At 43.1% G+C, this 24,703-nt stretch overlaps 1 protein-coding gene across 3 annotated transcripts in view; it reads right to left on the minus strand.

Annotated features, from left to right (window-relative positions):
• The window catches only part of aff1 (AF4/FMR2 family, member 1), a 37,381-nt gene extending 14,424 nt beyond the window's left edge, over positions 1 to 22,957 (minus strand). For 2 of the 3 annotated variants that reach the window (XM_063012215.1, XM_063012213.1), the window contains exons 1-3: positions 22,692 to 22,956; positions 15,074 to 15,191; positions 9,787 to 10,539 (exon numbers count right to left, since the gene is read on the minus strand). In XM_063012215.1, the coding sequence (XP_062868285.1) occupies positions 9,787 to 10,539; positions 15,074 to 15,191; positions 22,692 to 22,708 (888 nt within the window). In that variant the 5' untranslated portion in view covers positions 22,709 to 22,956. Of the gene's footprint in view, positions 1 to 9,786; positions 10,540 to 15,073; positions 15,192 to 22,691 lie in introns of all 3 variants that reach the window. The other variant, XM_063012214.1, reaches the window with a different exon arrangement.
• Positions 22,958 to 24,703: the final 1,746 nt, after the last annotated feature.

The raw sequence follows: 24,703 nt of genomic DNA on the forward strand, positions 1-24,703 counted from the left end.
TGATCAGGATAAGCGGTTTAGAAAGTGAGTGAGTGAGTGAGTTTATAGGCTAGGGTGCGTGTTCATAATAAAGAGGCCAGCAAGCAAAAACACAAACTTTTAAAAATCCCAACAACACTGCTACACCTGCTACACTCATACCACAACAGATATTAACAGGTTAGTGTCATTTCTCAGACCCAAGACCCAAATTTTGTAGTCTGTCCCAAACCATCTGTACCGAATATCAAGTATCAATTCATTCACCATTGGCGTAGATCATGCTGGAACAGATAAGGACCTTCCCTAAACTGTTGCTGCAAAGTTGGAAACATAGCCTTCCTTTATGTGATTGATTTACTGCACCTGTCTGTAATTCTTGTGGCTGAAACACATGAATTTGATTATTAGAAGAGGCGTCCTAATACTTTTGATCATATACCGCATATGGTTTTTGCACCTCGAGTGTGAAATACGGCGACTGACTCAGCTGGTGGCGTGTTGGGACCGATTCTCATAACCAGTTCAAAGCGTCGTCTTTAATCCCCTGAACGCAAGCCAAAACTCACACAGCCACGCCCTTCCTCTGAAACGCTGCCCAATATTGCACAATCACACACACACACACTTTTTAAACCTACTTGCAAACCTACTGAATACTTCGATCATGACCACAATCAAGTTCTAAGTCTATGTGATCCTTTCAGCTGGAACAACAGCCTCCACAAGACGACTTTGAAGTAGGTCTGTGGGAATTTGTGCCCATTCGGTCAAAATACCATCTGTATGGCTGGGAACTGATGCTCACTGTGGCTGAGGTCAGGGCTCTGTGCGGGCCACTGAAGTTTCCTTAAGACGAGTCTTTCCTTAAAGAGGAAAGGGCCTTTCCTAAACTGTTGCTACCAAGTTGGAAGCGTAGAATTTCCTTTATATGACTGATTTATTACACCTGTTAGTGATTGTTGTGCCCGAAGCACATTAGAAATTAGAAGGGGCGTCCCAATACTTTGAGAATCGTTTAACTAGATTTCAGAACATGACTGCAGGGATTCGACTTTAATCGGTCAAAATTTTTGGAGCTCACGGTCAATTTTTCAATATCTTAACTCATAAAGCCTCATATAATATTAGAGAACATGGTTCAATGCTCAGGAGCCCGATGTTTGGGGCTTTATACCACCCCGGCACTCACTGTTCACTGTACATGATCATCTCAGAAGTGTTTGTGCTGACTCAACCACAACCCTCAACAGGACACTGCGTGGTCCTGTACTGAGATCATGTGACCTTACGGAGGCGCCGTTGTTGCTCCTAGACGTTCCAACTTCACATGATTAATGTCAGACAACTTCTCGGGAGCTGCGGTGCGCCGGTAATAGCCGGAAACCGTAACGAAAAGAGGCGTCCACATACTTTTGACTACTCTTGTGTAGTGTCAGAGATAAACAAAGATGTTGTTGTCTGTTTGTAGCGTGAGGTCGTTTTTCATTTACCCATCTGCCACTGTCGGGCCCCTGTGCAAAGCATGACGTCAGCTTTCGTACAAGTCGGGATATGCAAAAAGCCCTCTCTGTGTGTGTGTGTGTGTGTGTGTGTGTGTGTGTGTGTGTGTGTGTGTGTGTGTGTGTGTGTGTGTGTGGTGTGTTTAAAGCAATACTCCAGTGTTTATCACTCTTCTCTGTCTGTAGTATCTCCACTATCACCACAGACGTTCGTTCCAACACAAACTACTGAGAAGAGGTTGGAACTCACAACAAAAGCAAAACGTCCCAAGATTCTCCTAAAAAGCAAATATTGAACATTAAAGACAAAGATCAAAGCCTTTCAATCAGAAAGATCAACCCCTCATGCACCCCTCCCTCAGTCAGACACGACCATAAGTGCCTACAGAGCGCCCAATCAGGCAAATAAGAATCAACCCGGGACTAACTTCAGCAAACTGTTCAGCAGTTGTAGCCTAGCTGTTAAGGTACAGGACTAGTAATCAGAAGGTCGCTGGTTCAAGCCCCATCACTGCCAGGTGCAAGGCCTTGAGCAGGGCCCTTAACCCTCAACTGCTTAGACTGTATACTGTCACAGTACTGTAAGTCGCTTTGCTGTTTTCTACCAAAACAGCTCTGGTTCAGAACCTTCTGTTGGTTCCGTTCAGGCTTCTTAGAACCTTGACGCTATTCAGAGAGTCGGCCCGCGTTTGCACCAAGGGTGCGCCGTCAACAGAGGGCGCTGCAGAACACACAGCGGAAGTAAACAGTGGTAAGAAGTTGGCGGATGCGTAGATTAACTGCAGGCATTTGTGCCGCCGTTACAGATGCTCGTTTTTATCCGAGAAGCAACAACAGATCGACTACCGATGATACCAGAGCGTTCTCTTTCCTCTAGAACCTGACACGCCCATGGATGCCATCCCGGTTGCACCCGTTTTTGGCAAATATGCACCAAACGGTTCAAAATTAGGACAAATTGGTTGAAAACAGCTCCTTAATGTTTCTTATCTGCTCAAAAAAAAAAATTCTGCCCTCGTGTTACAGATGTGACTGTTTAAAGCTTAGACTGATAAACTTTAGTACGTCTTTACTAATGTTTAAAGAAATATAAATAATTGTACCTGTTTTTAATGCTCTGTAACACAGCACTGTGGCCTAACGCTGGATTTTCAGTCTCGGCTACCAAGAGCGGTTGAGAAGCCATCGGCTTTAAGTCACCGTGGGACGAATGTGGCAAAACGTCCACGTGAAACAGTGCCGGCTGCGGATTTGTGTACATTAAACACAACCTGCGCGTCGCTTCCTTACTTTATAAAGCAGCTCAGACCTGCAGACGTCTCGGAAAGCAAAACAAAAACATAGATGAATACGGACAGCGTATTAAAGAGCAATAAACCATTCTCAAGATTAGCTGGTGAGTCTGAGGACGGGAGGTAGGAACTGGGATTCTGATCGTCACTGGAGCAACAATGCCGACAGTCGGCTTCCCGTCCTCGTGCAGGTACGCTGCGCTTCTCAGACAGCGTGGGCGTGGTGCATCAGACAGAGGAACGGTGATGAGAAGCGGGACATTAATATCTTTTCTCGCTCGTCCGGTCCCGTCGGGTTCTGTTCCAAATTTCACACAGATTCTCACAGTTAAGTAAACAGAGATTAAATCCTCTCAGGTGAGGCATGTAAGCGTCTGTCTTTAATTCAGTTGATTTTGATTTATTGGTGTTGTGGGTAATATAGGTGTGACACTGGAAGTTACAAACTCTCTGGCTGCGTTAAAAGATTATCGATATAATCCGCGGACTACTCTCTAGCTACGCTGACTTTAAATGACCTGTCGTGCACTTAACACTCATGCACAACAACGAGAGGTGCAAATTATGCCAAATTCTCTTAAACGATCGCCGACTGTCAATGATCGATGATAACCTGAAAAGTTTAGGGTCTCAAAATATAACACACAACACCCAGGTGGCGCAGCGGGATATTCCGCTACCAGACCAGCACTGAGATTCTGAACTCCTCGGTTCGAAACTGTAGCAGATACTAATTGGCCACCGTATCTGCAGGGTAGGGACCGGACTATGTGTGGGTGGTTGGGACTTCATACGCTGTGTAAGGACCCTGATCGGCGGTAGAGACGCCAGTGCAGAATGCAGGGGTGAGAAGAGGAGGCGTGTACAGCGGCGTGCTCTCCTCTGATGCAGTCTGGTATCTCTCAGCAGTGGAAGACAAAATTGAGTCGCTAAATCGGGAGGAAAATGGGGAAAAATGCATAAAAAAATAAATATAAAACACATCAGCGAGTTTTATAAATGCTATTCTTATTTGTGAAACAGCATAACGTCAGGAAAAGTGACGGTAATAAAACGTTAAAATAACACGTGAGCATAAACAAAGCAGCTAATTGAATAACAGATGCAGCCGGTACCTTCATTCTGAGTCGTGATGCAAAATATCCACATCATTGTTTCCCGTAAGTTTCCCGTGAGTTTACTGACGCTAAACAGCTTTTCAATGCGCAACAGTTCCGTCGTTCATGATTTAAGTCATATAAAAGCAATAAAAAAATACATTGTGTTCGGGTTAGCACTGTTAGCACTGTAGTGCTCTTCATGGTGCATGTGCATGAGAGTAGCCCGCTACAACAACGACTAAACAAGAAGGAAACTACACAACTGATACCTAATGGTAAACGTTGACGAGTATGGTAGTACAGAAAGGAAAAAAAACTTGCTATTGCTGCTTTGGGGTCAAGTTGAGATGCTTAAAATCCCGTATTGAATTCATCCATGTTAGCACTTGCAGTACTGACGCTGCACCACAGGGGGCCGTGGCTTTCAACAAATCTAAGAAATCCCTTGGTCCTTCACTTAGGGCTCTATTAAAGCGTCCAATCACGGCTCGTCCTGCTGCTCAGAACCCGGGTCGCTTTAAACCCGTCTTGTTAATTCTGTGCCCGTGTGGCCGAACAGGCCGCGAAGCCTCAACGTAAACGTCATCCAATCACAACACAGCGTTTCATTCAGCTCGTACAGATCAAGAGAAACGCACCGAGGAGGATCACACGGCACACGGTGTTGCTTCCTTACCGCTCGGCCAGGAACGATTAGAAGAGAACAGTCTGTTCGGAACCGCGGTGACTTTCACGGGCCTGCAGCGGTGCGCGCACGCGAGCGTTCCTACCGGTTTGCATAAAACGAGGTGAACGACGGGCACACTATTCAAATCTGTCATTTGCACACGAGAAAACCAGCACAAAAAAGCTGGAGATAAAACTGCAAAAACTGTTTTAAACACCTAGATTATGTGAAAAAAATTCATTACTGTCTAAAATATTATATTTCATTATTATTTCAAATTAAATTGAAATATCATATATACAGTGTATCACAAAAGTGAGTACACCCCTCACATTTTTGCAAATATTTCATTATATCTTTTCATGGGACAACACTATAGACATGAAACTTGGATATAACTTAGAGTAGTCAGTGTACAACTTGTATAGCAGTGTAGATTTACTGTCTTCTGAAAATAACTCAACACACAGCCATTAATGTCTAAATAGCTGGCAACATAAGTGAGTACACCCCACAGTGAACATGTCCAAATTGTGCCCAAATGTGTCGTTGTCCCTCCCTGGTGTCATGTGTCAAGGTCCCAGGTGTAAATGGGGAGCAGGGCTGTTAAATTTGGTGTTTTGGGTACAATTCTCTCATACTGGCCACTGGATATTCAACATGGCACCTCATGGCAAAGAACTCTCTGAGGATGTGAGAAATAGAATTGTTGCTCTCCACAAAGATGGCCTGGGCTATAAGAAGATTGCTAACACCCTGAAACTGAGCTACAGCATGGTGGCCAGGGTCATACAGCAATTTTCCAGGACAGGTTCCACTCGGAACAGGCTTCGCCAGGGTCGACCAAAGAAGTCGAGTCCACGTGTTCGGCGTCATATCCAGAGGTTGGCTTTAAAAAATAGACACATGAGTGCTGCCAGCATTGCTGCAGAGGTTGAAGACGTGGGAGGTCAGCCTGTCAGTGCTCAGACCATACGCCGCACACTGCATCAACTCGGTCTGCATGGTCGTCATCCCAGAAGGAAGCTGACGCACAAGAAAGCCAGCAAACAGTTTGCTGAAAACAAGCAGTCCAAGAACATGGATTACTGGAATGCCCTGTGGTCTGACGAGACCAAGATAAACTTGTTTGGCTCAGATGGTGTCCAACATGTGTGGCGGCGCCCTGGTGAGAAGTACCAAGACAACTGTATCTTGCCTACAGTCAAGCATGGTGGTGGTAGCATCATGGTCTTGGGCTGCATGAGTGTTGCTGGCACTGGGGAGCTGCAGTTCATTGAGGGAAACATGAATTTCAACATGTACTGTGACATTCTGAAACAGAGCATGATCCCCTCCCTTCGAAAACTGGGCCTCATGGCAGTTTTCCAACAGGATAACGACCCCAAACACAACCTCCAAGATGACAACTGCCTTGCTGAGGAAGCTGAAGGTAAAGGTGATGGACTAAACCCAATTGAGCACCTGTGGCGCATCCTCAAGTGGAAGGTGGAGGAGTTCAAGGTGTCTAACATCCACCAGCTCCGTGATGTCATCATGGAGGAGTGGAAGAGGATTCCAGTAGCAACCTGTGCAGCTCTGGTGAATTCCATGCCCAGGAGGGTTAAGGCAGTGCTGGATAATAATGGTGGTCACACAAAATATTGACACTTTGGGCACAATTTGGACATGTTCACTGTGGGGTGTACTCACTTATGTTGCCAGCCATTTAGACATTAATGGCTGTGTGTTGAGTTATTTTCAGAAGACAGTAAATCTACACTGCTATACAAGTTGTACACTGACTACTCTAACTTATATCCAAGTTTCATGTCTATAGTGTTGTCCCATGAAAAGATATAATGAAATATTTGCAGAAATGTGAGGGGTGTACTCACTTTTGTGATACACTGTATATAAATATATAACAGAGTGTCAGGAAAGCGTTACTTATTTCACGTCTCTCTAAAACAGCAGAATATTTTGTGCTGCTTCGATGTGTTCCAGCCCTGGTTTGCATGTTGCATAACATTTAAAAATGCACTATATAGCCGAAATTATGTGGACACCCCCCCTCAGTTTATTTAGTTCCTTGTTTTGGCCACAACAGGTCTGAATGTTTGTTTGTTTTTATAATTTTTTATATACATTTTTTATATTCACGTCAGGAATCGGAATCAGTGTTTTATGCTTGTTTTATTGGTCGTGTGTTATATATGATTTATATTATTATTATTATTTATTATCATTATTTCTGTATTATCTTGTGTGAGAGTTTCTTTGAATGTTTTGGGCGTGTGTGGTCTTCGTCTTTCACAGCTGTACTTTAGACGTTCGTTGAGGATGTGTTTTACGATGATTGGTGTCTCAACAGGTCTGTAAATTCAATTAAATAAATACAACACAAACGATATTTTTTTAAGTTTAAGGCATCGATTGAAGGGGAAGCCCTCTCCAAAATCTAGTGGAAAAGCCTTTCTGGAATGTAATATGCCTGGGATATGAGCATAAGGCCACGATTTTGGATCGGAATTTCCAAAAAGCTGTGATCAGGCGTCCACATTCTTTGCTCCGTTAGAAGATTAGAATATTTTGACCGATGGTGCACCCTGTGTGTACGTCAGGGTGGATTTGCATGCACGTACGTGTGTGTGTGTGTGTGTGTGTGTGTGTGGAGAGGGCCGGGGATGAATTAATGAATGGACGGATGAAGTAGCGGCCTGAGCAGGATTAACGTGCGCGGTGTAAAAGAGCCTGATCAGCGTTTAAGCGCGGCACGTGCACCAGCTCCATCAACGAAGGATCCCTGTGATACAGGTACAGACGCTCGGGGCTCTTTATCCATCATGGGACGGGCCACGCCGACCATAAAGGTCACCGACTGCAGAGGGATTTGAACTGCGACGTGATGCCGAATGCAAGGTTCCTAAATAACTTCCTGAGTACATACAAATGTGATTTTTTTTTTACTGTGGTATTAAATTCCATCTTTTTTCCATCCAAGTTGTTTTAGCACAACAGTGACCACAAACGACGTCGATGAGGACACAGTTTGACGAAGTTTGGTTAAAAGGAAATTAAGCAGAAAGCCCCGATCATCAAACTTAATGAAAACCTCAGGGATGGACTGAAAGGCTTCTCCTCCGACATTACTATCTGACCTCACAAATACCCACAGACACACTCCAAAATCTTGTGGAAAGACAGACAAGAGAGTGGACGGGTATAAAATACTTCTGACCATATAGAGTAATTAGATCTTTTCTCGGCTTCAATAAAAATACAATTCATTCTATTTAACTTTCAAAACCTGCTTACTAATGTGTTATGAACAGTCGATTAATACTGCGATACAATAAAACTGCTTTATTTATTGGATAATATTATTATATTGTAAAAACATTCTGTGCCAACACCCCTACTGCACTGATAAACATTACTCACTGGTAAGCCGACCTAAAACGAACATACAAATAATAATAATAATTATTATTATTATTATTAGGAGCTATTTAAGTATTATATATATATATATATATATATATATATATATATATATATATATATATATATACACATGTGTGTGCTGCATTCCTGCTGCCAGAGCCTGCCTGAGGGAGGGATTTTGTTACAGGTGGTGAGGATTTCTGTTCTTTTCATTCCCCGTAATCCCTCAGTGTCTATACGTATAGATCATAATTGCTTTCAGAGAGCTTGTGGATGTTTCTCAGGATGTTTCATTATGGTCGGGCGGTTTGGTGACGAGGTTTCCGGTTCTTTCATACAGGACAGAACGTACAGATGTTAATTTAATAGACTAATTAGGCTGTTTCAAAGAGGCACAGTGACAGTACACAGAACTGAAAGCTGTCGGCAGAGCTCAATTATGCAAATGGACCGACGTCTTCTAATTCCTTTACGCTCGGTTAGATCTGCCCTTTAACGATGGCACTGAAGATCAAACGCAAGGTCCCGAAAGCACCCTATAAAACCGTCATGAATCCAATTTCCAGTTAGCCAAGTGAACCGTGTGATGGCTTCTTGTTTTCTGGATTGTTCTGCGTTCATTTCACCATCTAGTCATTGTCAAATTTTTATTGTGACTCCACTCAAAGAAAGCCGGATCACCGCACCGCTTCTTATCACCCGCCAGAGAGCCACGATGAGCTCCACATGATTCCCGATCCTGGAGGTAGCATACCGCAGCAGAAGAAAGAAGAGACACCGTCCAACCTTACCTCCCTCAAGCACCACTAATAGTAATTGAGGGTACGCCCGGCCAGGTCGGCAGCCCTGCTGAGATTCGAACTGGCGAGCTTTAAACCGCAGCGCCACCCGAGCGCCCCATGTGACCCGCACCAGCGTCCACTTCAAAACGTCACATCTGGTCTAGTATTTAATCTGATATCAGAACCGGCGCATCAGATCCCATTATTCCGTCGTCCAGACGCATTTCTGTGCTGATTATTCCGAGTGAACGAGCACAAATCCGTTTTTCAGCTCCGGCTAAGAGCAGAAATTCCTGGCATTCCTGAAGTACCGCACATTCTGTTAGCGCGGCGGAGAGGGCACACACTGTACCGAGCGCCTCGGTCACAACAATACCATCCGAAGGACTGTTTAGATAGGGCGGCAGCGTGTGGTTTGGGACACACCCGGTGCGTGGTGTTCAAACTGAATTATGTTCTAACTAGCGTTATCAGTGGTGGCACTGCCAAGCCTGGAACATCGCCAGCTCTCAGTGGCATATGGTGCTGGAACTGAAGCGGACGAGAATCCTGGTCAGGGTCGCGGTGGGTACTATTCGGTGAGTGAATGGCAAAAACAACAGAGAACATAAATACACACTCACACTGCAATTTTAGTTACTCCAGTTGGACTGACTGCTTGTCCTTGGACTTTTGGACCCTGGTCGCCCGGCTGGGGAATTGAACCCATGCCCTTTTCACTGTGAGGCAACCATGTTGCCTATTAATATTAATTAGCAATATTCACTTATTATGTCCAAAAACGTTTTATTCATACTGAAAATGCATGCAGTACTAAAGCTCCCACTGTGGTCCACTGTGGTCCATCTAAAAGGTTTATGGGACCTGTATTTTTTATACCCCAAAGCCATTGCATTTTGTTTAAGCCATGCTTGCATCTGTGAGGAGTAAACAATGTATGGTGGCATGACTGAAACCTGATCGGCAGCAGGAACTGAGCGTCGCTTTATCATGTTCTCCTCAGCTTCTTACCTTGTTTATAAAACTAAAAACACTCACCTCCGCCGTCTGCGAAGGCATCTTGAGCGGAGGAAGACTCGGCCTGTTCTGCTTCAGATCGGACAGACTCTCGTAAGACTCCTCGTGAAAGTGTTCGGGCGAAGGTTTGAGCTCCGGAGACTCGCTGGGAACCTGGTTCAGCCTGTCCAGGGGCGGGACCAACGCTGTGGGCTTCCGAGAGTTGGCCAGATTGGGTTTGGAGGACAGAGGCGGCAGGAGAGCCTGGGAGGTCATGAGCGGGACGTCTCCGACGATCTCCTTTAGCTGGACCTCCGAATGATGAGGCTGCTTAATCGTTCGGAAAGAGTTGTTCCGCTCAGGGGAAAACGAGTGGTCATCGTTGTCGTGGTTCATCTCCTGCTCGGAGTCGCTGGAATGTAACGGGGACAGCGGGTCCGCAGGCGGGGAAAGATCCGGAAGGACCGGCGGTAAGTCGCCCCAGGACTCGGTTTTCTGTTGATGCCGTTCTGGCGGAGCGTCTTTATTCAGGTTATTCGGGATGAGGTGCTTCTTGGACTGCTGGACCGAGCCGCGACTCGTATGGACCGGTTTGGCGCCTCCGTAGGACGATGAACTCTGGAATGAGGGGTTCGTGTTGTCCTTGTGATCGGGACGCCCCGAATGTCCGTACGACGGCACGGGCGGCTGATCCCTGGACGTCCTGTCATACTCGGTGTACTGGAAATTGTTCCCGTCCTCGTAATTACCCAGCATTCTCTGGATGCGGATGGACAGCTCATCGCCTTTGTACGTCTAGGAATAGAGAGAAGAACTTTTAACACTTTATAGATCATATTTGGGCAAGAATGGTACGCAAATATGGCAGAACATACACCAAACACCTTCCGTATTTACGTCGTACAAACAATTCTTCACTGTGGTGACGTGATGCGGTTTTGGTTTCATTCTTTACCGCTGCGCTCGTACTACAGGAATAAACACACTCCAGTAAAACAGCAGAGCTAATAAACGTACGCTCGTGCGCAAACGCTAATCCCAGCGTGCAGCTGACAGCTAATTTAGCCTGAAGCCTTTCATAGTCTAAAGGTTTAACAGGGCCCAGCTGACGCGCGTGAGGACTCGGCGGGTAAAGTGGAAGCATTACTGTTGTCCTCATGCCAGTTGGAGTATTGAAGTAAGGAGTAGCGACGGCTAACGGGCAGGTTGCTCTGACGCCGGGAGGGTGGACGGGTACACACACACACACACACACGTTTACATTTTCGGCATTTAGCAGACGTTGTTTATCCAAAGCGACTTACAGTGCTGTGACAGTATACTGTCTAAGCAAGGCCTTGCTCAAGGGCCCAACAGTGACAACCTGGCAGTGGCGAGGCTTGAACCATCGACCTTTTGATTACTAGTCCAGTACTTAAACGCTAGGCCACACCTGCCCACACACACTCATAAGAGGTGAGTGGTTCCTGAACCATGTAGATTAAATAGTGCACCACTCTATAACTACAGAGTATAGAAAACTATAGACATCACGTGGAGTTAGAGGGGCAGTGACGAGGTCGCTAGCTTTTTGTGAGTGACGGAAAGACAACGTGCATTAAAACAATTTAATTGTAATAAATAAAATGTACAGTTTTTTGTACAGTTTTATACAGAGGACGAACACAAAGCTTGGTGTTCAGTGGTCAGAAATCATATTTAAATTGTAATTTTAATTTGCATTATTTTTGTGAGGATGCGTAACATGACATTTACTAAATATTATCATGTTTTAAAATGATTTTAACTTTTTACTTTAATATTATTTTAACTTTGTTATTAACCACTTTTTTTGTGGTCAGGGTCTGGTTTCACCAGGAAACACTGGTCAGGGCTTCGACCATATCTCCCCAGACACAGCCGATCTTATATGTGTAGACGGCGGACACCACCGCTGACGTTCGAACCCGGATCTCAGAGAGAGTAGGCTGGCGTAACAGACCTCTACCTGACTGCCCTAAAATAATTCACAGCAATTTAACAACACCTGTCAGTACTGTATTAATGCAGATGCTAATGATTATGATCTATAAGTAATAGTAATCAATTCTCGTTCTAATTTAAGACGATCGCTCACTGCTGCTCTGTTAATCCGAGGTTTGAATCTCAAAGGTGCTATCGACCAGTCAGGCGTCTACATGGATATGATTGGTTGAAACAGCCTAGCCATTGTGATGCACGCTTATCAGTGCACTCTCAGTGCAGGTCCCAAGCCCGGATAGAAATGGCAGAGTTGCGTCAGGAAGGGCATATGGTGTAAAAACAGTGCCAAGTCTGATATGAGAATCAAACATGCTCTGACAATGTCCTAATACAGGAGAAATAAATTCTAATTTAATACAAAGGGGTGGCAGCTAACCGCAGTCGTATGATAATTTTTCTTCTTTACCCAAAATAAAGAGCAGTGGAGATAAAAATGGGCAGATAAAAACACTGTAAAACTATGAACTGGTAAAAATAACTGAGTGTTTCACAATTCCAGTCCTGAACTTCTCCCTTCATTGGATGGTTTGATGACTGATCACAAGACAAAAGGAGGAGGTAAAAGTTCTTGAGATTCAGACTGATTTGGATCAGGCTACAATTACAATCACCTAATTTTATCTCACCAAAATGCCCTAAAACTCAGAGTCTGCTTACTGTATCTTTTCTTTATATTGTGGATCCATTCTATATCATTTGGCTACAAGATAGGTTCTTTAAAACTTAAAGAGAGTCGCTCGAGCCAGTCTATTTAGTAGACCACCGTCGGCTGGCTGGGCATCTACACAGGTTTTGGGTGGCCGAATCCCTGCGACCAATTGGCGTTCTGTACAGGGTGTTCCTGCCTTGCGCCCAGACCTGCTGTGACCCTGACCAGGATAAAGCGGTTCATGAGAATTAATAATATGAAATGAACCACAAACACAAATCTGAGGAAGAAAGGATGAGAGAGCATCGTTTATATAATCATATAATCATTTCATAAAATAATTTAATCATTTTTAAAACAACCGCACAAAAGTCTTAACACATTTTTAAGAAATTTAACTCTTAGTTTTCAGTTCATGACAAATTAGCCCCAAATTCTCGCAATAACGTAAAACGTCGGCTCATCTCTCACCGTCACCGTGACACGACGTTTCTCACTCAGCGCTCGGGGTGATTTTGTGAAATATTGCGTCCCAAATGTTCTGTTCCTCCTTCTGTTCTCTGCCGAGTCTAATTAGCTGCCGGAGCCAGATAACGAGCTGTGGGAGCAGATGGGTGTCTGATGGGAGCACTGGAGAGGACAGACAGTTTGGGTTCCTACTTTTAGGAAAGGTTTCCTCACCCTCCCTCCCTCTCTCTCTGTTCTCCGAACTCGCTCTGTTTAATCAGCGTCGGCCTCTTTCTCAGCATGTAGATGCGTCATCGTGTCTTAAGGAAGATTAAACCCAGTTCAGTCAGCGCCAGAAAACCATTGAATTGTACTGAACTAGCAGAAGAGACTAAGGGACATACAGTATATATTAGGGGTGGGTTTATAAAATCGATTTTTCGATTAGAATCGATCTTTATCTGAACGATCCGATATCGATTCATATAAACGCGAGTTCGATCTTTTAGATACGCCCCTTTTTACGGTGCACATGGAAATCTGTTACCCCCTTTAATTTCGCGTGACCAGCCAGTGTTTTTTCATGCAACGAGATCTGACCTGCACATCAGTTCAGCATGGCAGAAGCTCAAGTTATGACCACTACACAACTTTTTGCACTGATTTTCGCTCGGCGACGGGTCGGTGCTGGATTCGGGAGGAACTCGGTGTTCGCTCTGCGATCAAAACTCGGCTCTCGATCGATGTGAGAAACAGCGAGGGGAAACACAGGGGCGAGGTTGTAAACAGGTGGTTCAGGGGCGTAATATAGTTTCTATCAGAATACATCAGCACACCCGAGTTTTACAGTATTTCTGACCTGATCGTTCTCTACAAAACAAAGTATTTATTAACCTCCAACTCACTATAGAACAAGCCATGCTGCTCGTGTTGCCAAATCCACTCGGATTCATTTATTTCATCAGCGCACAAACTTTCATCTCTCGCTACTTGTTGATGTGCATGTTCGGACGTGGTATCATTAAACCTTTCATCACTTCTCACGTGTGTTTTCGTGACAAAACGTAGTTTTGGAGAGCAGAGAAGCTCACCTGTGATTCCCCCTGGTGATAGATGGTGTAAAACCCCCCATCGCCGATCAGTCGTGTAGTGTGAACATTACAGTGACCAGGTGTTAATCAGAGTGTCGTGTCGTGTAAACTTGGCATAAGCTGTTCAACAGCCAGGTGTATGTTTACATTACATTTACAATGTTGTAGCGTGTCAGACATATTAAATAATAATAAAAAATTAATGTTACTGTTTTCTGTTTTGGATTAATTATTTATGTAAACAAAATACACAAATATTTTTAATAATGAGTGTTCTTTGTACAATTTTCACATTCGTTCTCTGAACATCTGTACATATTTAAACAAAACCTGTTAATGTAACTCAAATATGCCTAAATGTGTTGAATCGAAATTGAATCGAAAATCGAATCGAATCGGGACCTTGTGAATCGGAATCGATTAACTAAGTGAGCTGTGTGATGCATTTTCTCCCTTTTTCTCTCAATTAGTCATAGCCTGTTCCTCTCCCTCTGCTGGAGACCCCGATGGCGTATCAGGAGAGTACATTCGTCTGACACGCACTCCCTCCGATGCGTGCACGCTCCACCAACCCCTTCTCCCGTACTTCGATGGATGCATTTGCATGAGGCCGGTCTCACACAGGGAGAGTCACGCGCTGATCTCCACGTTCTGTACAGGCCCTTTGGGCTACCAACCAGGGTCCTTACACTGCGTAGAAGACCCCGCCCACTTTTTAGTCCTGCCTTTTCCCACCCAGCAGACTAGTGGCCGATTTTGTCTGCTGCACTGTCTGCACTGCTGACCGTGCCCGCTAGAGGCGCCCAGCCGACTGGTAGCAGAGCTGAGATTCGAACACAGAGAGTTCAGAATCCCAGCGCTGGTGTGCTACCCCTTGAGTTCAGAATTGTTACATGGATTATTATCAAAACTGGTTGAGGTTCCCATGAAGTTCTCTCATGCCAAACTCAAACAAACCCAAACTGAATTTCTAACACTTAGAACACCCAAACTCAATAATTTGGAGGGGTGTCCACATACTTTTGGCCACTCATTACGATCAGGCAGCCCTGGGCAGCCAGGACGCCCTGTGTAACGTGTGTAGGTGGTGTATGCGACAGACTGGCAGACGGCCGCTCACCTTGTACGGCTCCCCGAAGAGCGGAGTACTCTCCTGGTACAGCTCCTTGTCCTGCAGGGCCTCCTGGTTCCTCCGTTCCCATTCTTTTCTCCTCAGGACGTTCAGTTCTTCTCGCAAGCTGTGCACGCCCATCCAAAAGAAAACAAATAAACAAAATAAACAAAATAAAAAAACAAATGTTAAACACTGAATGTTTGGTACATGACGAGCTTGCTGTGAGAACAAGAGTTCCAATCATGGTTCCAATTATAAGTAAATTTGATTCTAAGTAATACTTGACAATAGCTGGGGGGGATTCATTAGCTTATTTAGAAGGTGGCCCCCACCCCAATCATCACTGTATAAATATTAAATGCTTAAAGCACTGGGCTAAAGTATTGGGACACCACATCCAACTAGAACAGCCACTCCTTTGAGAAAGCCTCTCACAAGACTTTATAGTAAGTCTGTGGGAATTTGTGCCCATTCCATCAAAAGAGCATTTGTATGGCTGGGCACTGATGTCATGTCTTTATAGAGCTTGTTCATGCTGGACAAAAGAAAGGGCCTTCCCTAAACCGTTGCTGCAAAGTTGAAAGCATATCATTCTCCTTATATAACTGATTCATCAACACATGAATTCAAAAACTTTAAGAGGGCATCCCAATACTTTTGTCCATATGGTGTTACTTACCAAAGTAGGATGTGAGTAATTTTAACAAATGCATCTAAAAATAAATAATATGAATCAAATAATTATAGAACAAATGTATAATATAGTTGTAAAATGATGAGTTCAGTGTGTAAAATCTAGGACAGAGTATAAATCTGATTTTAGCTCGGTGACCTTCTGGTGAGTCGCAGTCTGTAATGGATGTACAAATGTAGAAGTTGCTCATGATTCACAGCCGGAGGTTCGACATAAAAAAAAACTGTGCTACGTGACGTCAGTCACAACCATCTTCCCATCTCTACACCCCAGCTTAGTATTACTCATCCCATAATTACTCCAGCTCTGAGTCTAACGAGTGGAAAATAAAAAAAAATGACCTGCATCATGGACGACCAGGACCAGCACGGACCCGAATCGTAAAGGATTTTATCCTTAGACAGTTAGCACAGCTGAAAATAAACCTGTGCCAGATTCGGAACATGGATTTCCTTTGTTCCCGTGGCTCATTCGACTCTTGACAGTCACACATGTTCCAGCAGATTGACCTGAACAAACTTCCTGACGGTTTTGTGATCTGGTTTTCCATCCTTGGGAAGATTCCACTGTTCCACGTCATTTGTAACGAGTGCCGAGAACCAGGCCTATTTATATAGGCAAAAAACTAGGAATTGGGAGGTCACATGGAAAAGATACATAACATTAAAGAACATTAAAGAGGAAGAAAAACATATTCAGGCTTCTGAGAACAAGCGCATCAAAAAAACTGCTGAAAATCTCATAGAGGAAGATGACTACCACTGAGCGAGTGTATGAAATGGCCAGAACAGAAAGAAGCTACTGGGCCACATTCAGCCCTGCAACGTTATGTTACTTTGAGCATGTGATGAGACACCCACATGACAACATTAAGGGTTATGACAACGTTATGACTTGTAGAAGGACTCAGAGGTATCAGAGGCTAATCTGACATCAGACAAATCATCCATGGTTAAATTAAGGTTGCCGGTTAAAAACGTCATTTAAAGTCCATCAGCGGACGCTTGATTAAGTAAAGAGCGAAGATTCAGATCTCTACTTCTTTATTATATTATTATATATATATAAGCACTGTGTGCTTGTCGAAAATTGGCAAAATTCGCATCCCTTGTAGACCTGTTGTAAAAATGATTGACGAGTAATATGATACGCAACCACGACACAACTTTACTTTTTATTACCGTGATCAGGATACACAACGTTGGGGATGAGGACAGGTGTAATATCATATCAGGGGTCCGTGGGGGGGTGACGTAACCCCACACACATCTGTCCCGAAATTCTCCAGCTGGCACAAGGCCAGATATTAAACAGAGATTCATTTCAATTTATGCTTTATCCTGGTCATGGTTGCAGTGCCTGGTCATCACTGCGTCATCCTACGCTCGCTCCCGAGAAGGAGGCTGTTCGAAATCCTAGATGCCTTAATATGCTGCCTAGTAAGGTATCTTAAAACTTTAACGTTATTTTGACCCAGCAACGAGGGACGTAAATTAATTATTACTGATTTTTAATTTGTATGAACGTGTACAAGTGTATTTATTTGCAAGTTCGGGCTTGTTTTCGGTACACGGAGGGAGATGTTATTTGACATGCTAGTGTGTTGTGCCACCTCATCCCATTGGTTTGAATGGCATGATGCTAACTGTGTTAGCTTAGTAAGCAAAACCCGATGTTATCGCTGTCTAAGTAGCGCGTTCGAATAACCTGACTTATGAGTCGATGACTTATCAGAATCCTCTCTACTGAGGCAGCTGCCGGTGTAGGCAGTAAGACAGCAAGGCAGCTCACTAGGTTTTTGAACACACCCTATGTATGTCATGTTTCATATAGATGCCCGACCGGCCGATAGCACCACAGGGCATAAGAACCCTGGATCGAGCAACCTAAGCAGGGGGATTAATCTTAAATGAAGACATTCATCTAACTGAAGCTCATTTAGTATGTATTAATAAATAAAATGCATCCAGATTAGCTTTTAATTTGTTTGTTTTTTGAGTTTCACTCCACTTTATACACTTGTATAAACAATTCTGTTATTAATGTGTCATTATCGACGTTAACTTCAGTTTTTTCTGTTTATAATGTTGTTTTTATTTTTAAGTTACAGCCAGAAGGTTTAGGATCGATCAGCTTTTAATAAGTGAGGATGTTACAGTTCTCGGTACCAGTCTGAAGAAAACGCCATGGGCTTCGGCCTGGGCTTCCATGGTAACGGCGTGGATCAGATCTGACGCGCAGCACGACGGCGTGACCGTTTGAGAAAAACGCGGCCTGGTGAAGAAGTTCAGAGCAGAACCTGTCTTTTCCACACACACTCACATTTATGACTCTTACACTTCCTTTCCTCCTTCACTCTCTCATCTCTCTCCTCTCGCTCTCTCACTTGTTTGTTTTCTTTGCCGCGGTGGGGCGACGGGAAGCCGTAACTACAGCTGCAGCAGAACGCAGATGCCTGACTGGGGTGTTTTTCTCTGCGGTCTGACCTGGAGAGATCCAGCGAGCTTCGTTTCAGTCTGGCCATCTCAATAACAAAGAGGTGATCCAGTGCAAATGCCAACCTGACCAGTGAAAAATCTAATCTGGGAATTGTTTGTTTGCATCTGTATTGGGAGCTCAGTAAACATGTTCTGCTATAGCACAAGTAGACGACAGTCCAAGAACACCAAACTGGAGAAACCTTGTTATATCAAAAACACATATGAGTACAATGAAAGGTTATGGGCGCTTGTTAAAGCTCTGCTACAACCGACCAAAGGCTTACACATTGAATGATTGGCTCGTCCGACAGATGAATGGTGGGTCTTGAACCTCCAACTTTCTGATTACTAGTTCAGAACCTTAAGCACCAGCGACTACAGCCCTGCGAGTTGTAAACACGAACATACAGCCACAAATCGTGGTGATTTGGAACAAGGTGTCCAACAAGCTTAAAGAGGTGTCCACATACTTTCAGCACACTTTATCTAGAATCATAAACCTAAAACATTTTTCAATAGAAAACGGCAGCTTATTAAAGATATAAACCCAGATATAAAACCAGACCAAACATGACTGTTCTCCTCCACGATGAACATGAATCACAAACGTCGTCTTTACCAACAGTTCCAACTTAAAAAGTCCCTCAAACCTCAACAAAACACCAATCGTTCCCTCCAGACGTTAAAGAACCTGGATTTCCAAAGTGCGCCCACACCGTTCACGTAATCCAATCTGAAACCCTTCAGAACGTCTCGCAGGTGCAGAGCTCGCCCCATCACCCCCTGCCCTTTTCAGGAATAAAGCCTGAACCGTTCGTACGTGTTTGTGGGGTCAACGAAAGGTTGCAGCCACCCACAGCTTTCAACAGCCAAACAAAACTTCCCTCACACGCTCGTATCGGGTTTAACAGAGCGGCCAATACGGAAAGAGCTCGAAGGCTTTTACTGCGGTTTGCAAAATTTTTGCACCCCCGGTCAAATTACACGTTTTACTGGAGGCTAAATTGAACATAAACAAGCATTGTGATGAATGTTAATGAGAGTTTATTTTAGATTAAATAACCTTTTCAAAATATCATTAAGGAGGTATAATTGGGGCACGTGCAAAAGCTTTAATATGTAGTGTAGCTTAAAAAACTGCTTTTGCAGCCAGCGTTGCATCTTTCCATTATTTTTTGCACGCTCTTCATTTAAGAACAATATTAGTTATAAAATATTATTGGGTCGTCTTGGGTGCACAGCACAGATCAACCAACAGATATGAATTACGTCCAGTGGGACTGTAAGGATCATTCTGGACGCATCACCTTGGGTTGCTTAAAGTAGTCCATTATGTACACTGAGGTATGTTTTGAACCACTGTTAGATGTAGTTTTGTGACTGGATCTCCTTTGTTTGGTGATATTTATTGGAATTAACATGTGCAATGTCTCCAGTGCCACTGAACGTCAGCACCAAGGAAAATTAGATGTTTCTAGATCATCTAGATGTTTTGCATACAGGTTTGTTTGTTTGTTTATTAGGATTTTGACGTCATGTTTTACACTCTGGTTACATTCATGACAGGAAACGGTAGTTACTCATTACACAAGACTCATCAGTTCTCAAGTTTATATCAAACACAGTCATGGACAATTTTGTATCTCCAATTCATCTCACTTGCACGTCTTTGGACTGTGGGAGGAAACCGGAGCTCCCGGAGGAAACCCATGCAGACACGTGGAGAACATGCAAACTCCTCCCCACCTGGGGATCAAACCCAGGACCTTCTTGCTGTGAGGCGACAACGCTACACACCGAGCCATCCTAGGTAGCAGGTATCATTTTGTCCAGGCGATGTTTCCTTCAAAGCTAAACTGTCCCGTCTCGGCTAGACCTTCCTTTGTCGTCATACAATGATTTGGTGCCTCAACTGTTTTCCTTAAGTGCATACAAGAAGCACTTTGATATCTTTCTGGAACCTTGACTGTATTGTAGGCATAAATAAGCGTAACTTTTAAATATTCATTCGGATGCTTAGAGGTGACCAAGGTTGATAAGTGGAAGCACAAAGTTTGAGAGGTCAGAGAACGTCTTCAACTCCGGAACCAACATCCGCTGAGAATTCCTAATTCCTGTATCATTTTTATTTTAGTTCTGACAAGTTATTCACATCAAGACTTTAGGGATGTAAGAGTGTCCAAACTTGCCACCAGTACATTTTTAAGTTCTTTAAATATAAAGTAAATGTTTATAAACACTTGAAATTTGACCAGTCTGCTGCTCCACCCATAAACACCAGATGAGTTTAATCCAGGAGATGTCCCCCACTTCAACACACAACCTAAATCCTTAAGATAAACCTTTTCTTTTAAATTGACTTACCGTTTGCTCAAGTACTCTTTAAGCAGTTCCTGGTACTGATGTATTTGCAATCTTACTCATAGGTAATAGGGGACCCCTGAGCTCCAATACAAACCCTAGTCTTTATATTTTCAGAAACCATCAGTTTGCTTTAATTTTATGGTTTTATGATTTTATGATTGATTACCAGCAGCTCACAGTGCTCATCTTTACAAATGCTCTACGGCAAATGGACAGTTTACACCCTCCAAACACTAATTTTTGCTTAATGTATTGTTTTCACTGGACTGAAATGTTATCCGGTGACCTTTTGATCCAATGCAATCTTCCATCCATAATTTGCATTCACTTAATGGCAAGAGAGATCCGAAGCTAACGGGTATTTCAGAAACATGCTTAATGCACGATGTGTTACTGTACGGCCAATAGAAAGTAATTTAGGTGTGTTTAAAATGCTGCCTAGGCCGTTCGCTATACAACTAACTAATCACTACAAAGTCTCTCAATTCTAGATTACGAACAGTGATCTAGGTTGGGGTTAAAACTGCTGCCAGGTTTAGCATCGTGCCCTGCCCCAGTGATATTTCACCAAGTAAACAGCCTCATTATTAGATCACCTCTGCAGGAGCTAAATTACATGTGTACTTTTTGGCTTACTGTCAGGCACAGTATTGTGGTCTAGGGTGCAGACAAGATGGTGGAGGTTTTGGTTTATTTAATAAGAGAAATGAATGTTTTTGACATGCCGGGAAACACTGGGGCATTTCAAATAATGACTATGAATATTCAAACAGTATTTCTGACGCTGCAGTATGTGACTTTTCTAGATATAAAGACCATTCTTTATTGAAGAGGTGTTCGAGTAATGAACTTGGTCGTGGCAGGGAGCTGTTATGGAGGAAAATGTTATTGTATGGCAAAATACAATTGATAAACAACCAACAACTCCAACAGATCTTAAGTTACATTTGATAGGAAGTGACAGACAAGCTGTTTTACCACTTTTACACTCATTAAAATGTACTATATGTGATTCTATGGAGAGGTAAAGTCTATGGTAACATATGTAAGTGACGTGTGTCATGGCAGTCTTGGGATTTCTGCCATGGTCATTAATCAAAGGCTGAATTGTTAGTGTGAACATTTTAGCCAAAACAAAGTTATATAGTGAATTGACCGTGGGCTTTTTAAAATCTGTTGGGCTCCGAGTCTCTGTGTTCCTTTTAACCCAATCAGCCGCTTTTGATAGTCAACAAACTTCTGGCACACCTCTAGTTGGACCTTTAACCGCTCCTCAGTATTCCACTTTGTGAGATCTAAACAGAGCTTTCTAGACCTCCAATATTGGAGGTCACACTAACCCTATTTAAATGGACTGAGGTGAGGTGTCACCAGCTACATGTAGTGTTATAATCACTTGCAAAAAATTAGAAGGCCGAAATTTAAGGCCAAATATAAATTACAATATGGAACTTTCTACACCATCACTTTAAATCATGAAACAACTCATGAAAGAACTCAAAGGTGACAAAAAGTACCAAAAAAACTGCAATAATCACTGGCATTAAATGCTGATTATTTTTAATATTATAAACTGACCTGATTTATGGATATAGTTGCATATAGTTGGCTATGTGCAATAAATATATAAAGTCATCAGTGCAAAATGACATGCAAAAAGTGTGAGTTTACACTGAGTACTAAACCTACTAGTAAGTTTACTGGTACTAAGTTTAAAGCCAGTGCTCTGAGATAACAGGTAGCAAATACAGCTAACAAACGACCAGCTGGACATTTCCAGATGCTTCTTTCCTAGAATGTGTCATTTATTCTAGATATAAAGGATCAACACAACAATATGAGCTAAAAGTCCATTCCAGGGTGCTTTACACTTATTATCAGTATAATAACATTTCCTGCTTTATTCCCATTATGGTGAAATACACCAACACGCAAAACGCACAAACTAATCATTATATTCGACAGAATGGTACATTTATAGGGCTGTTTGTTCTTGCAAACATGTAAAAACTTCTTTAAATCAGATGTCAGCGTGTTGTTAAAGGTTTATACAGAAAGAACTGATTCATACATTTAAAGGACTTACCTTGACTGAGCAGCCATTAGTGCAAAGCCAGAAAAATCATGAGCCAAATCTGAAGTTGCTTGCCATGGGGCTTCTTGGCAGTTCGGCCAACAAATCCGTCGTTTCACATCGCGTGTTGATCAAATGAATAAAGTATAAATGTGTAAAAGCTGAAATTAGGATTGATCGTTCATAGTTCAAACTTATTGTAGCTCAAACGCACAAGCTGATCCCTGGACTCAGCGGGAAAGACCATTTCCAGGCAGATTAAGGGGTGTTCAGTGAGCATAGTGAGTCGTCAAAAAGGATTACATAACCTACACAGATACTGTATGCTTTAAACTTCTTAAAGATTATTTAACGCTAAATGACAAAGAAATAACCGTCTAATGAGTGTCGCGTATTTAGTGTAACTATCGTCTCAGTTTAGCCGTCCGCCCCCTTCAGCCGTAGCAAAGTGGTATGCTCGTGTGGGTCCTATTATGGGCATGTTATTCTCTAAGAGTGTGCCAAAATATTACCGAGGGGGGAGCAGCAGCAGCAGCAGCAGTAAACTAGAAAAGTCCAGCTGAAAACATCATGTTCTTTTTACACAGCCAGATTAAACCGTATGAAACGATCCACAGTTAATATTTACGTGCATATGGTTTAGGTTTTAATCCAATTTGGATACGATGCTTGTAATGGTGTCCACTCAATCTCAATTCACAGAGAGAACCAGGCTTCAGTCAGCACTAGGTGCTACAAAGTTGAGCAATTCTGGATTGTACGGTATATTTCAGTATCAGATCGTGAATATTGCTCTAGGTTGGGGTCTAAATTGAATTTAAATGATGGATCCTTACTTTGCAAGGTCCTGGGTTCGATCCCCAGGCGGGGCGGTCCGGGTCCTTTCTGTGCGGAGTTTGCATGTTCTCCCCGTGTCCGCGTGGGTTTCCTCCGGGTGCTCCGGTTTCCTCCCACAGCCCAAAAACATGCCACCAGGCTAATTGGAAACACTGAATTGTCCTATAGATACCTAGCCACTAGATGCACAAACCAGTGCATTGTAGTGCCGGGCCCAAGCCTGGATAAAATATGGAGGGCCGTGTCAGGAAGGGCATCCGGCGTAAAAATTGTGCCAAATCAATGCGGATCATGATCCGCCGAGAGCCGACCCCGCAACCGAACGGGACAAAGGCCGAGGAAGAAGAAGAACATCCTTACTTTGCAACTTTCAAGCAATTGGCTTTATTAAATCAGCTGTACCATACTGTCACCATAGTACATAGTACAACCAAGCATATTCAGGGTTAAACTTAAACCTATTTATATTTTTAACTGTAAATTGTCTTAATTAAAATGTTTCTGCTAGCTCAAACTTTAGCATAAGAACTAACCTTAAACACACTTAAGTACATCCCTTATGGGTTACGATGCGCCATTGAATGACTGGCAGACGTTGTTAGCACAGCACATGTGAACTCTTTCGTGGACTCATCTCAAAATCCTATGTTACATATGCATATCTATATCAGCATTAGTGCCTTAATTAGAAATACGTTTTGTTTGGTAAAATGTGGTTGAGTTTGCTGCAGGATGCAGTTTACTGTTTGTTTACTTGTTCACTTCTGCTTATTTTAGCTCCGACCTGTTTGATCCTGGCCTACTTAGCAAGAATTTCCTCTTACCTTAAAGTGAAAATCCCTCACAGCATTTTCAGTTTTTTTTCCCCATCACATTACAGATAACATCTGACATTACATAGCTAAGGAAATTAGTCACAAAGTTGACACTTTATTATACCAATCTGTAAAGTGAGAGCATGGAGGCCTCACTAATTGCATATTCATCATTATTTACATTTACAGCATGCAGCAGACACATTTACCCAAACCCAGTTAAAATAGAGAGCAATGACCATCTAAACAATTGAGGTTTAATGGCAACTTGGAAGATGTGGGGCTTGAACCAGTGACCTTTTTACTAGTTTAGTACCTTTACTGCTGAACCGCCACTGCCCCTAAACAGCTATTATTTTTGGGTAGTAAGAT

This window comes from Trichomycterus rosablanca, chromosome 16 (assembly GCF_030014385.1).
Source record: "Trichomycterus rosablanca isolate fTriRos1 chromosome 16, fTriRos1.hap1, whole genome shotgun sequence".
Classification (NCBI taxonomy): Eukaryota; Metazoa; Chordata; class Actinopteri; order Siluriformes; family Trichomycteridae; genus Trichomycterus; species Trichomycterus rosablanca.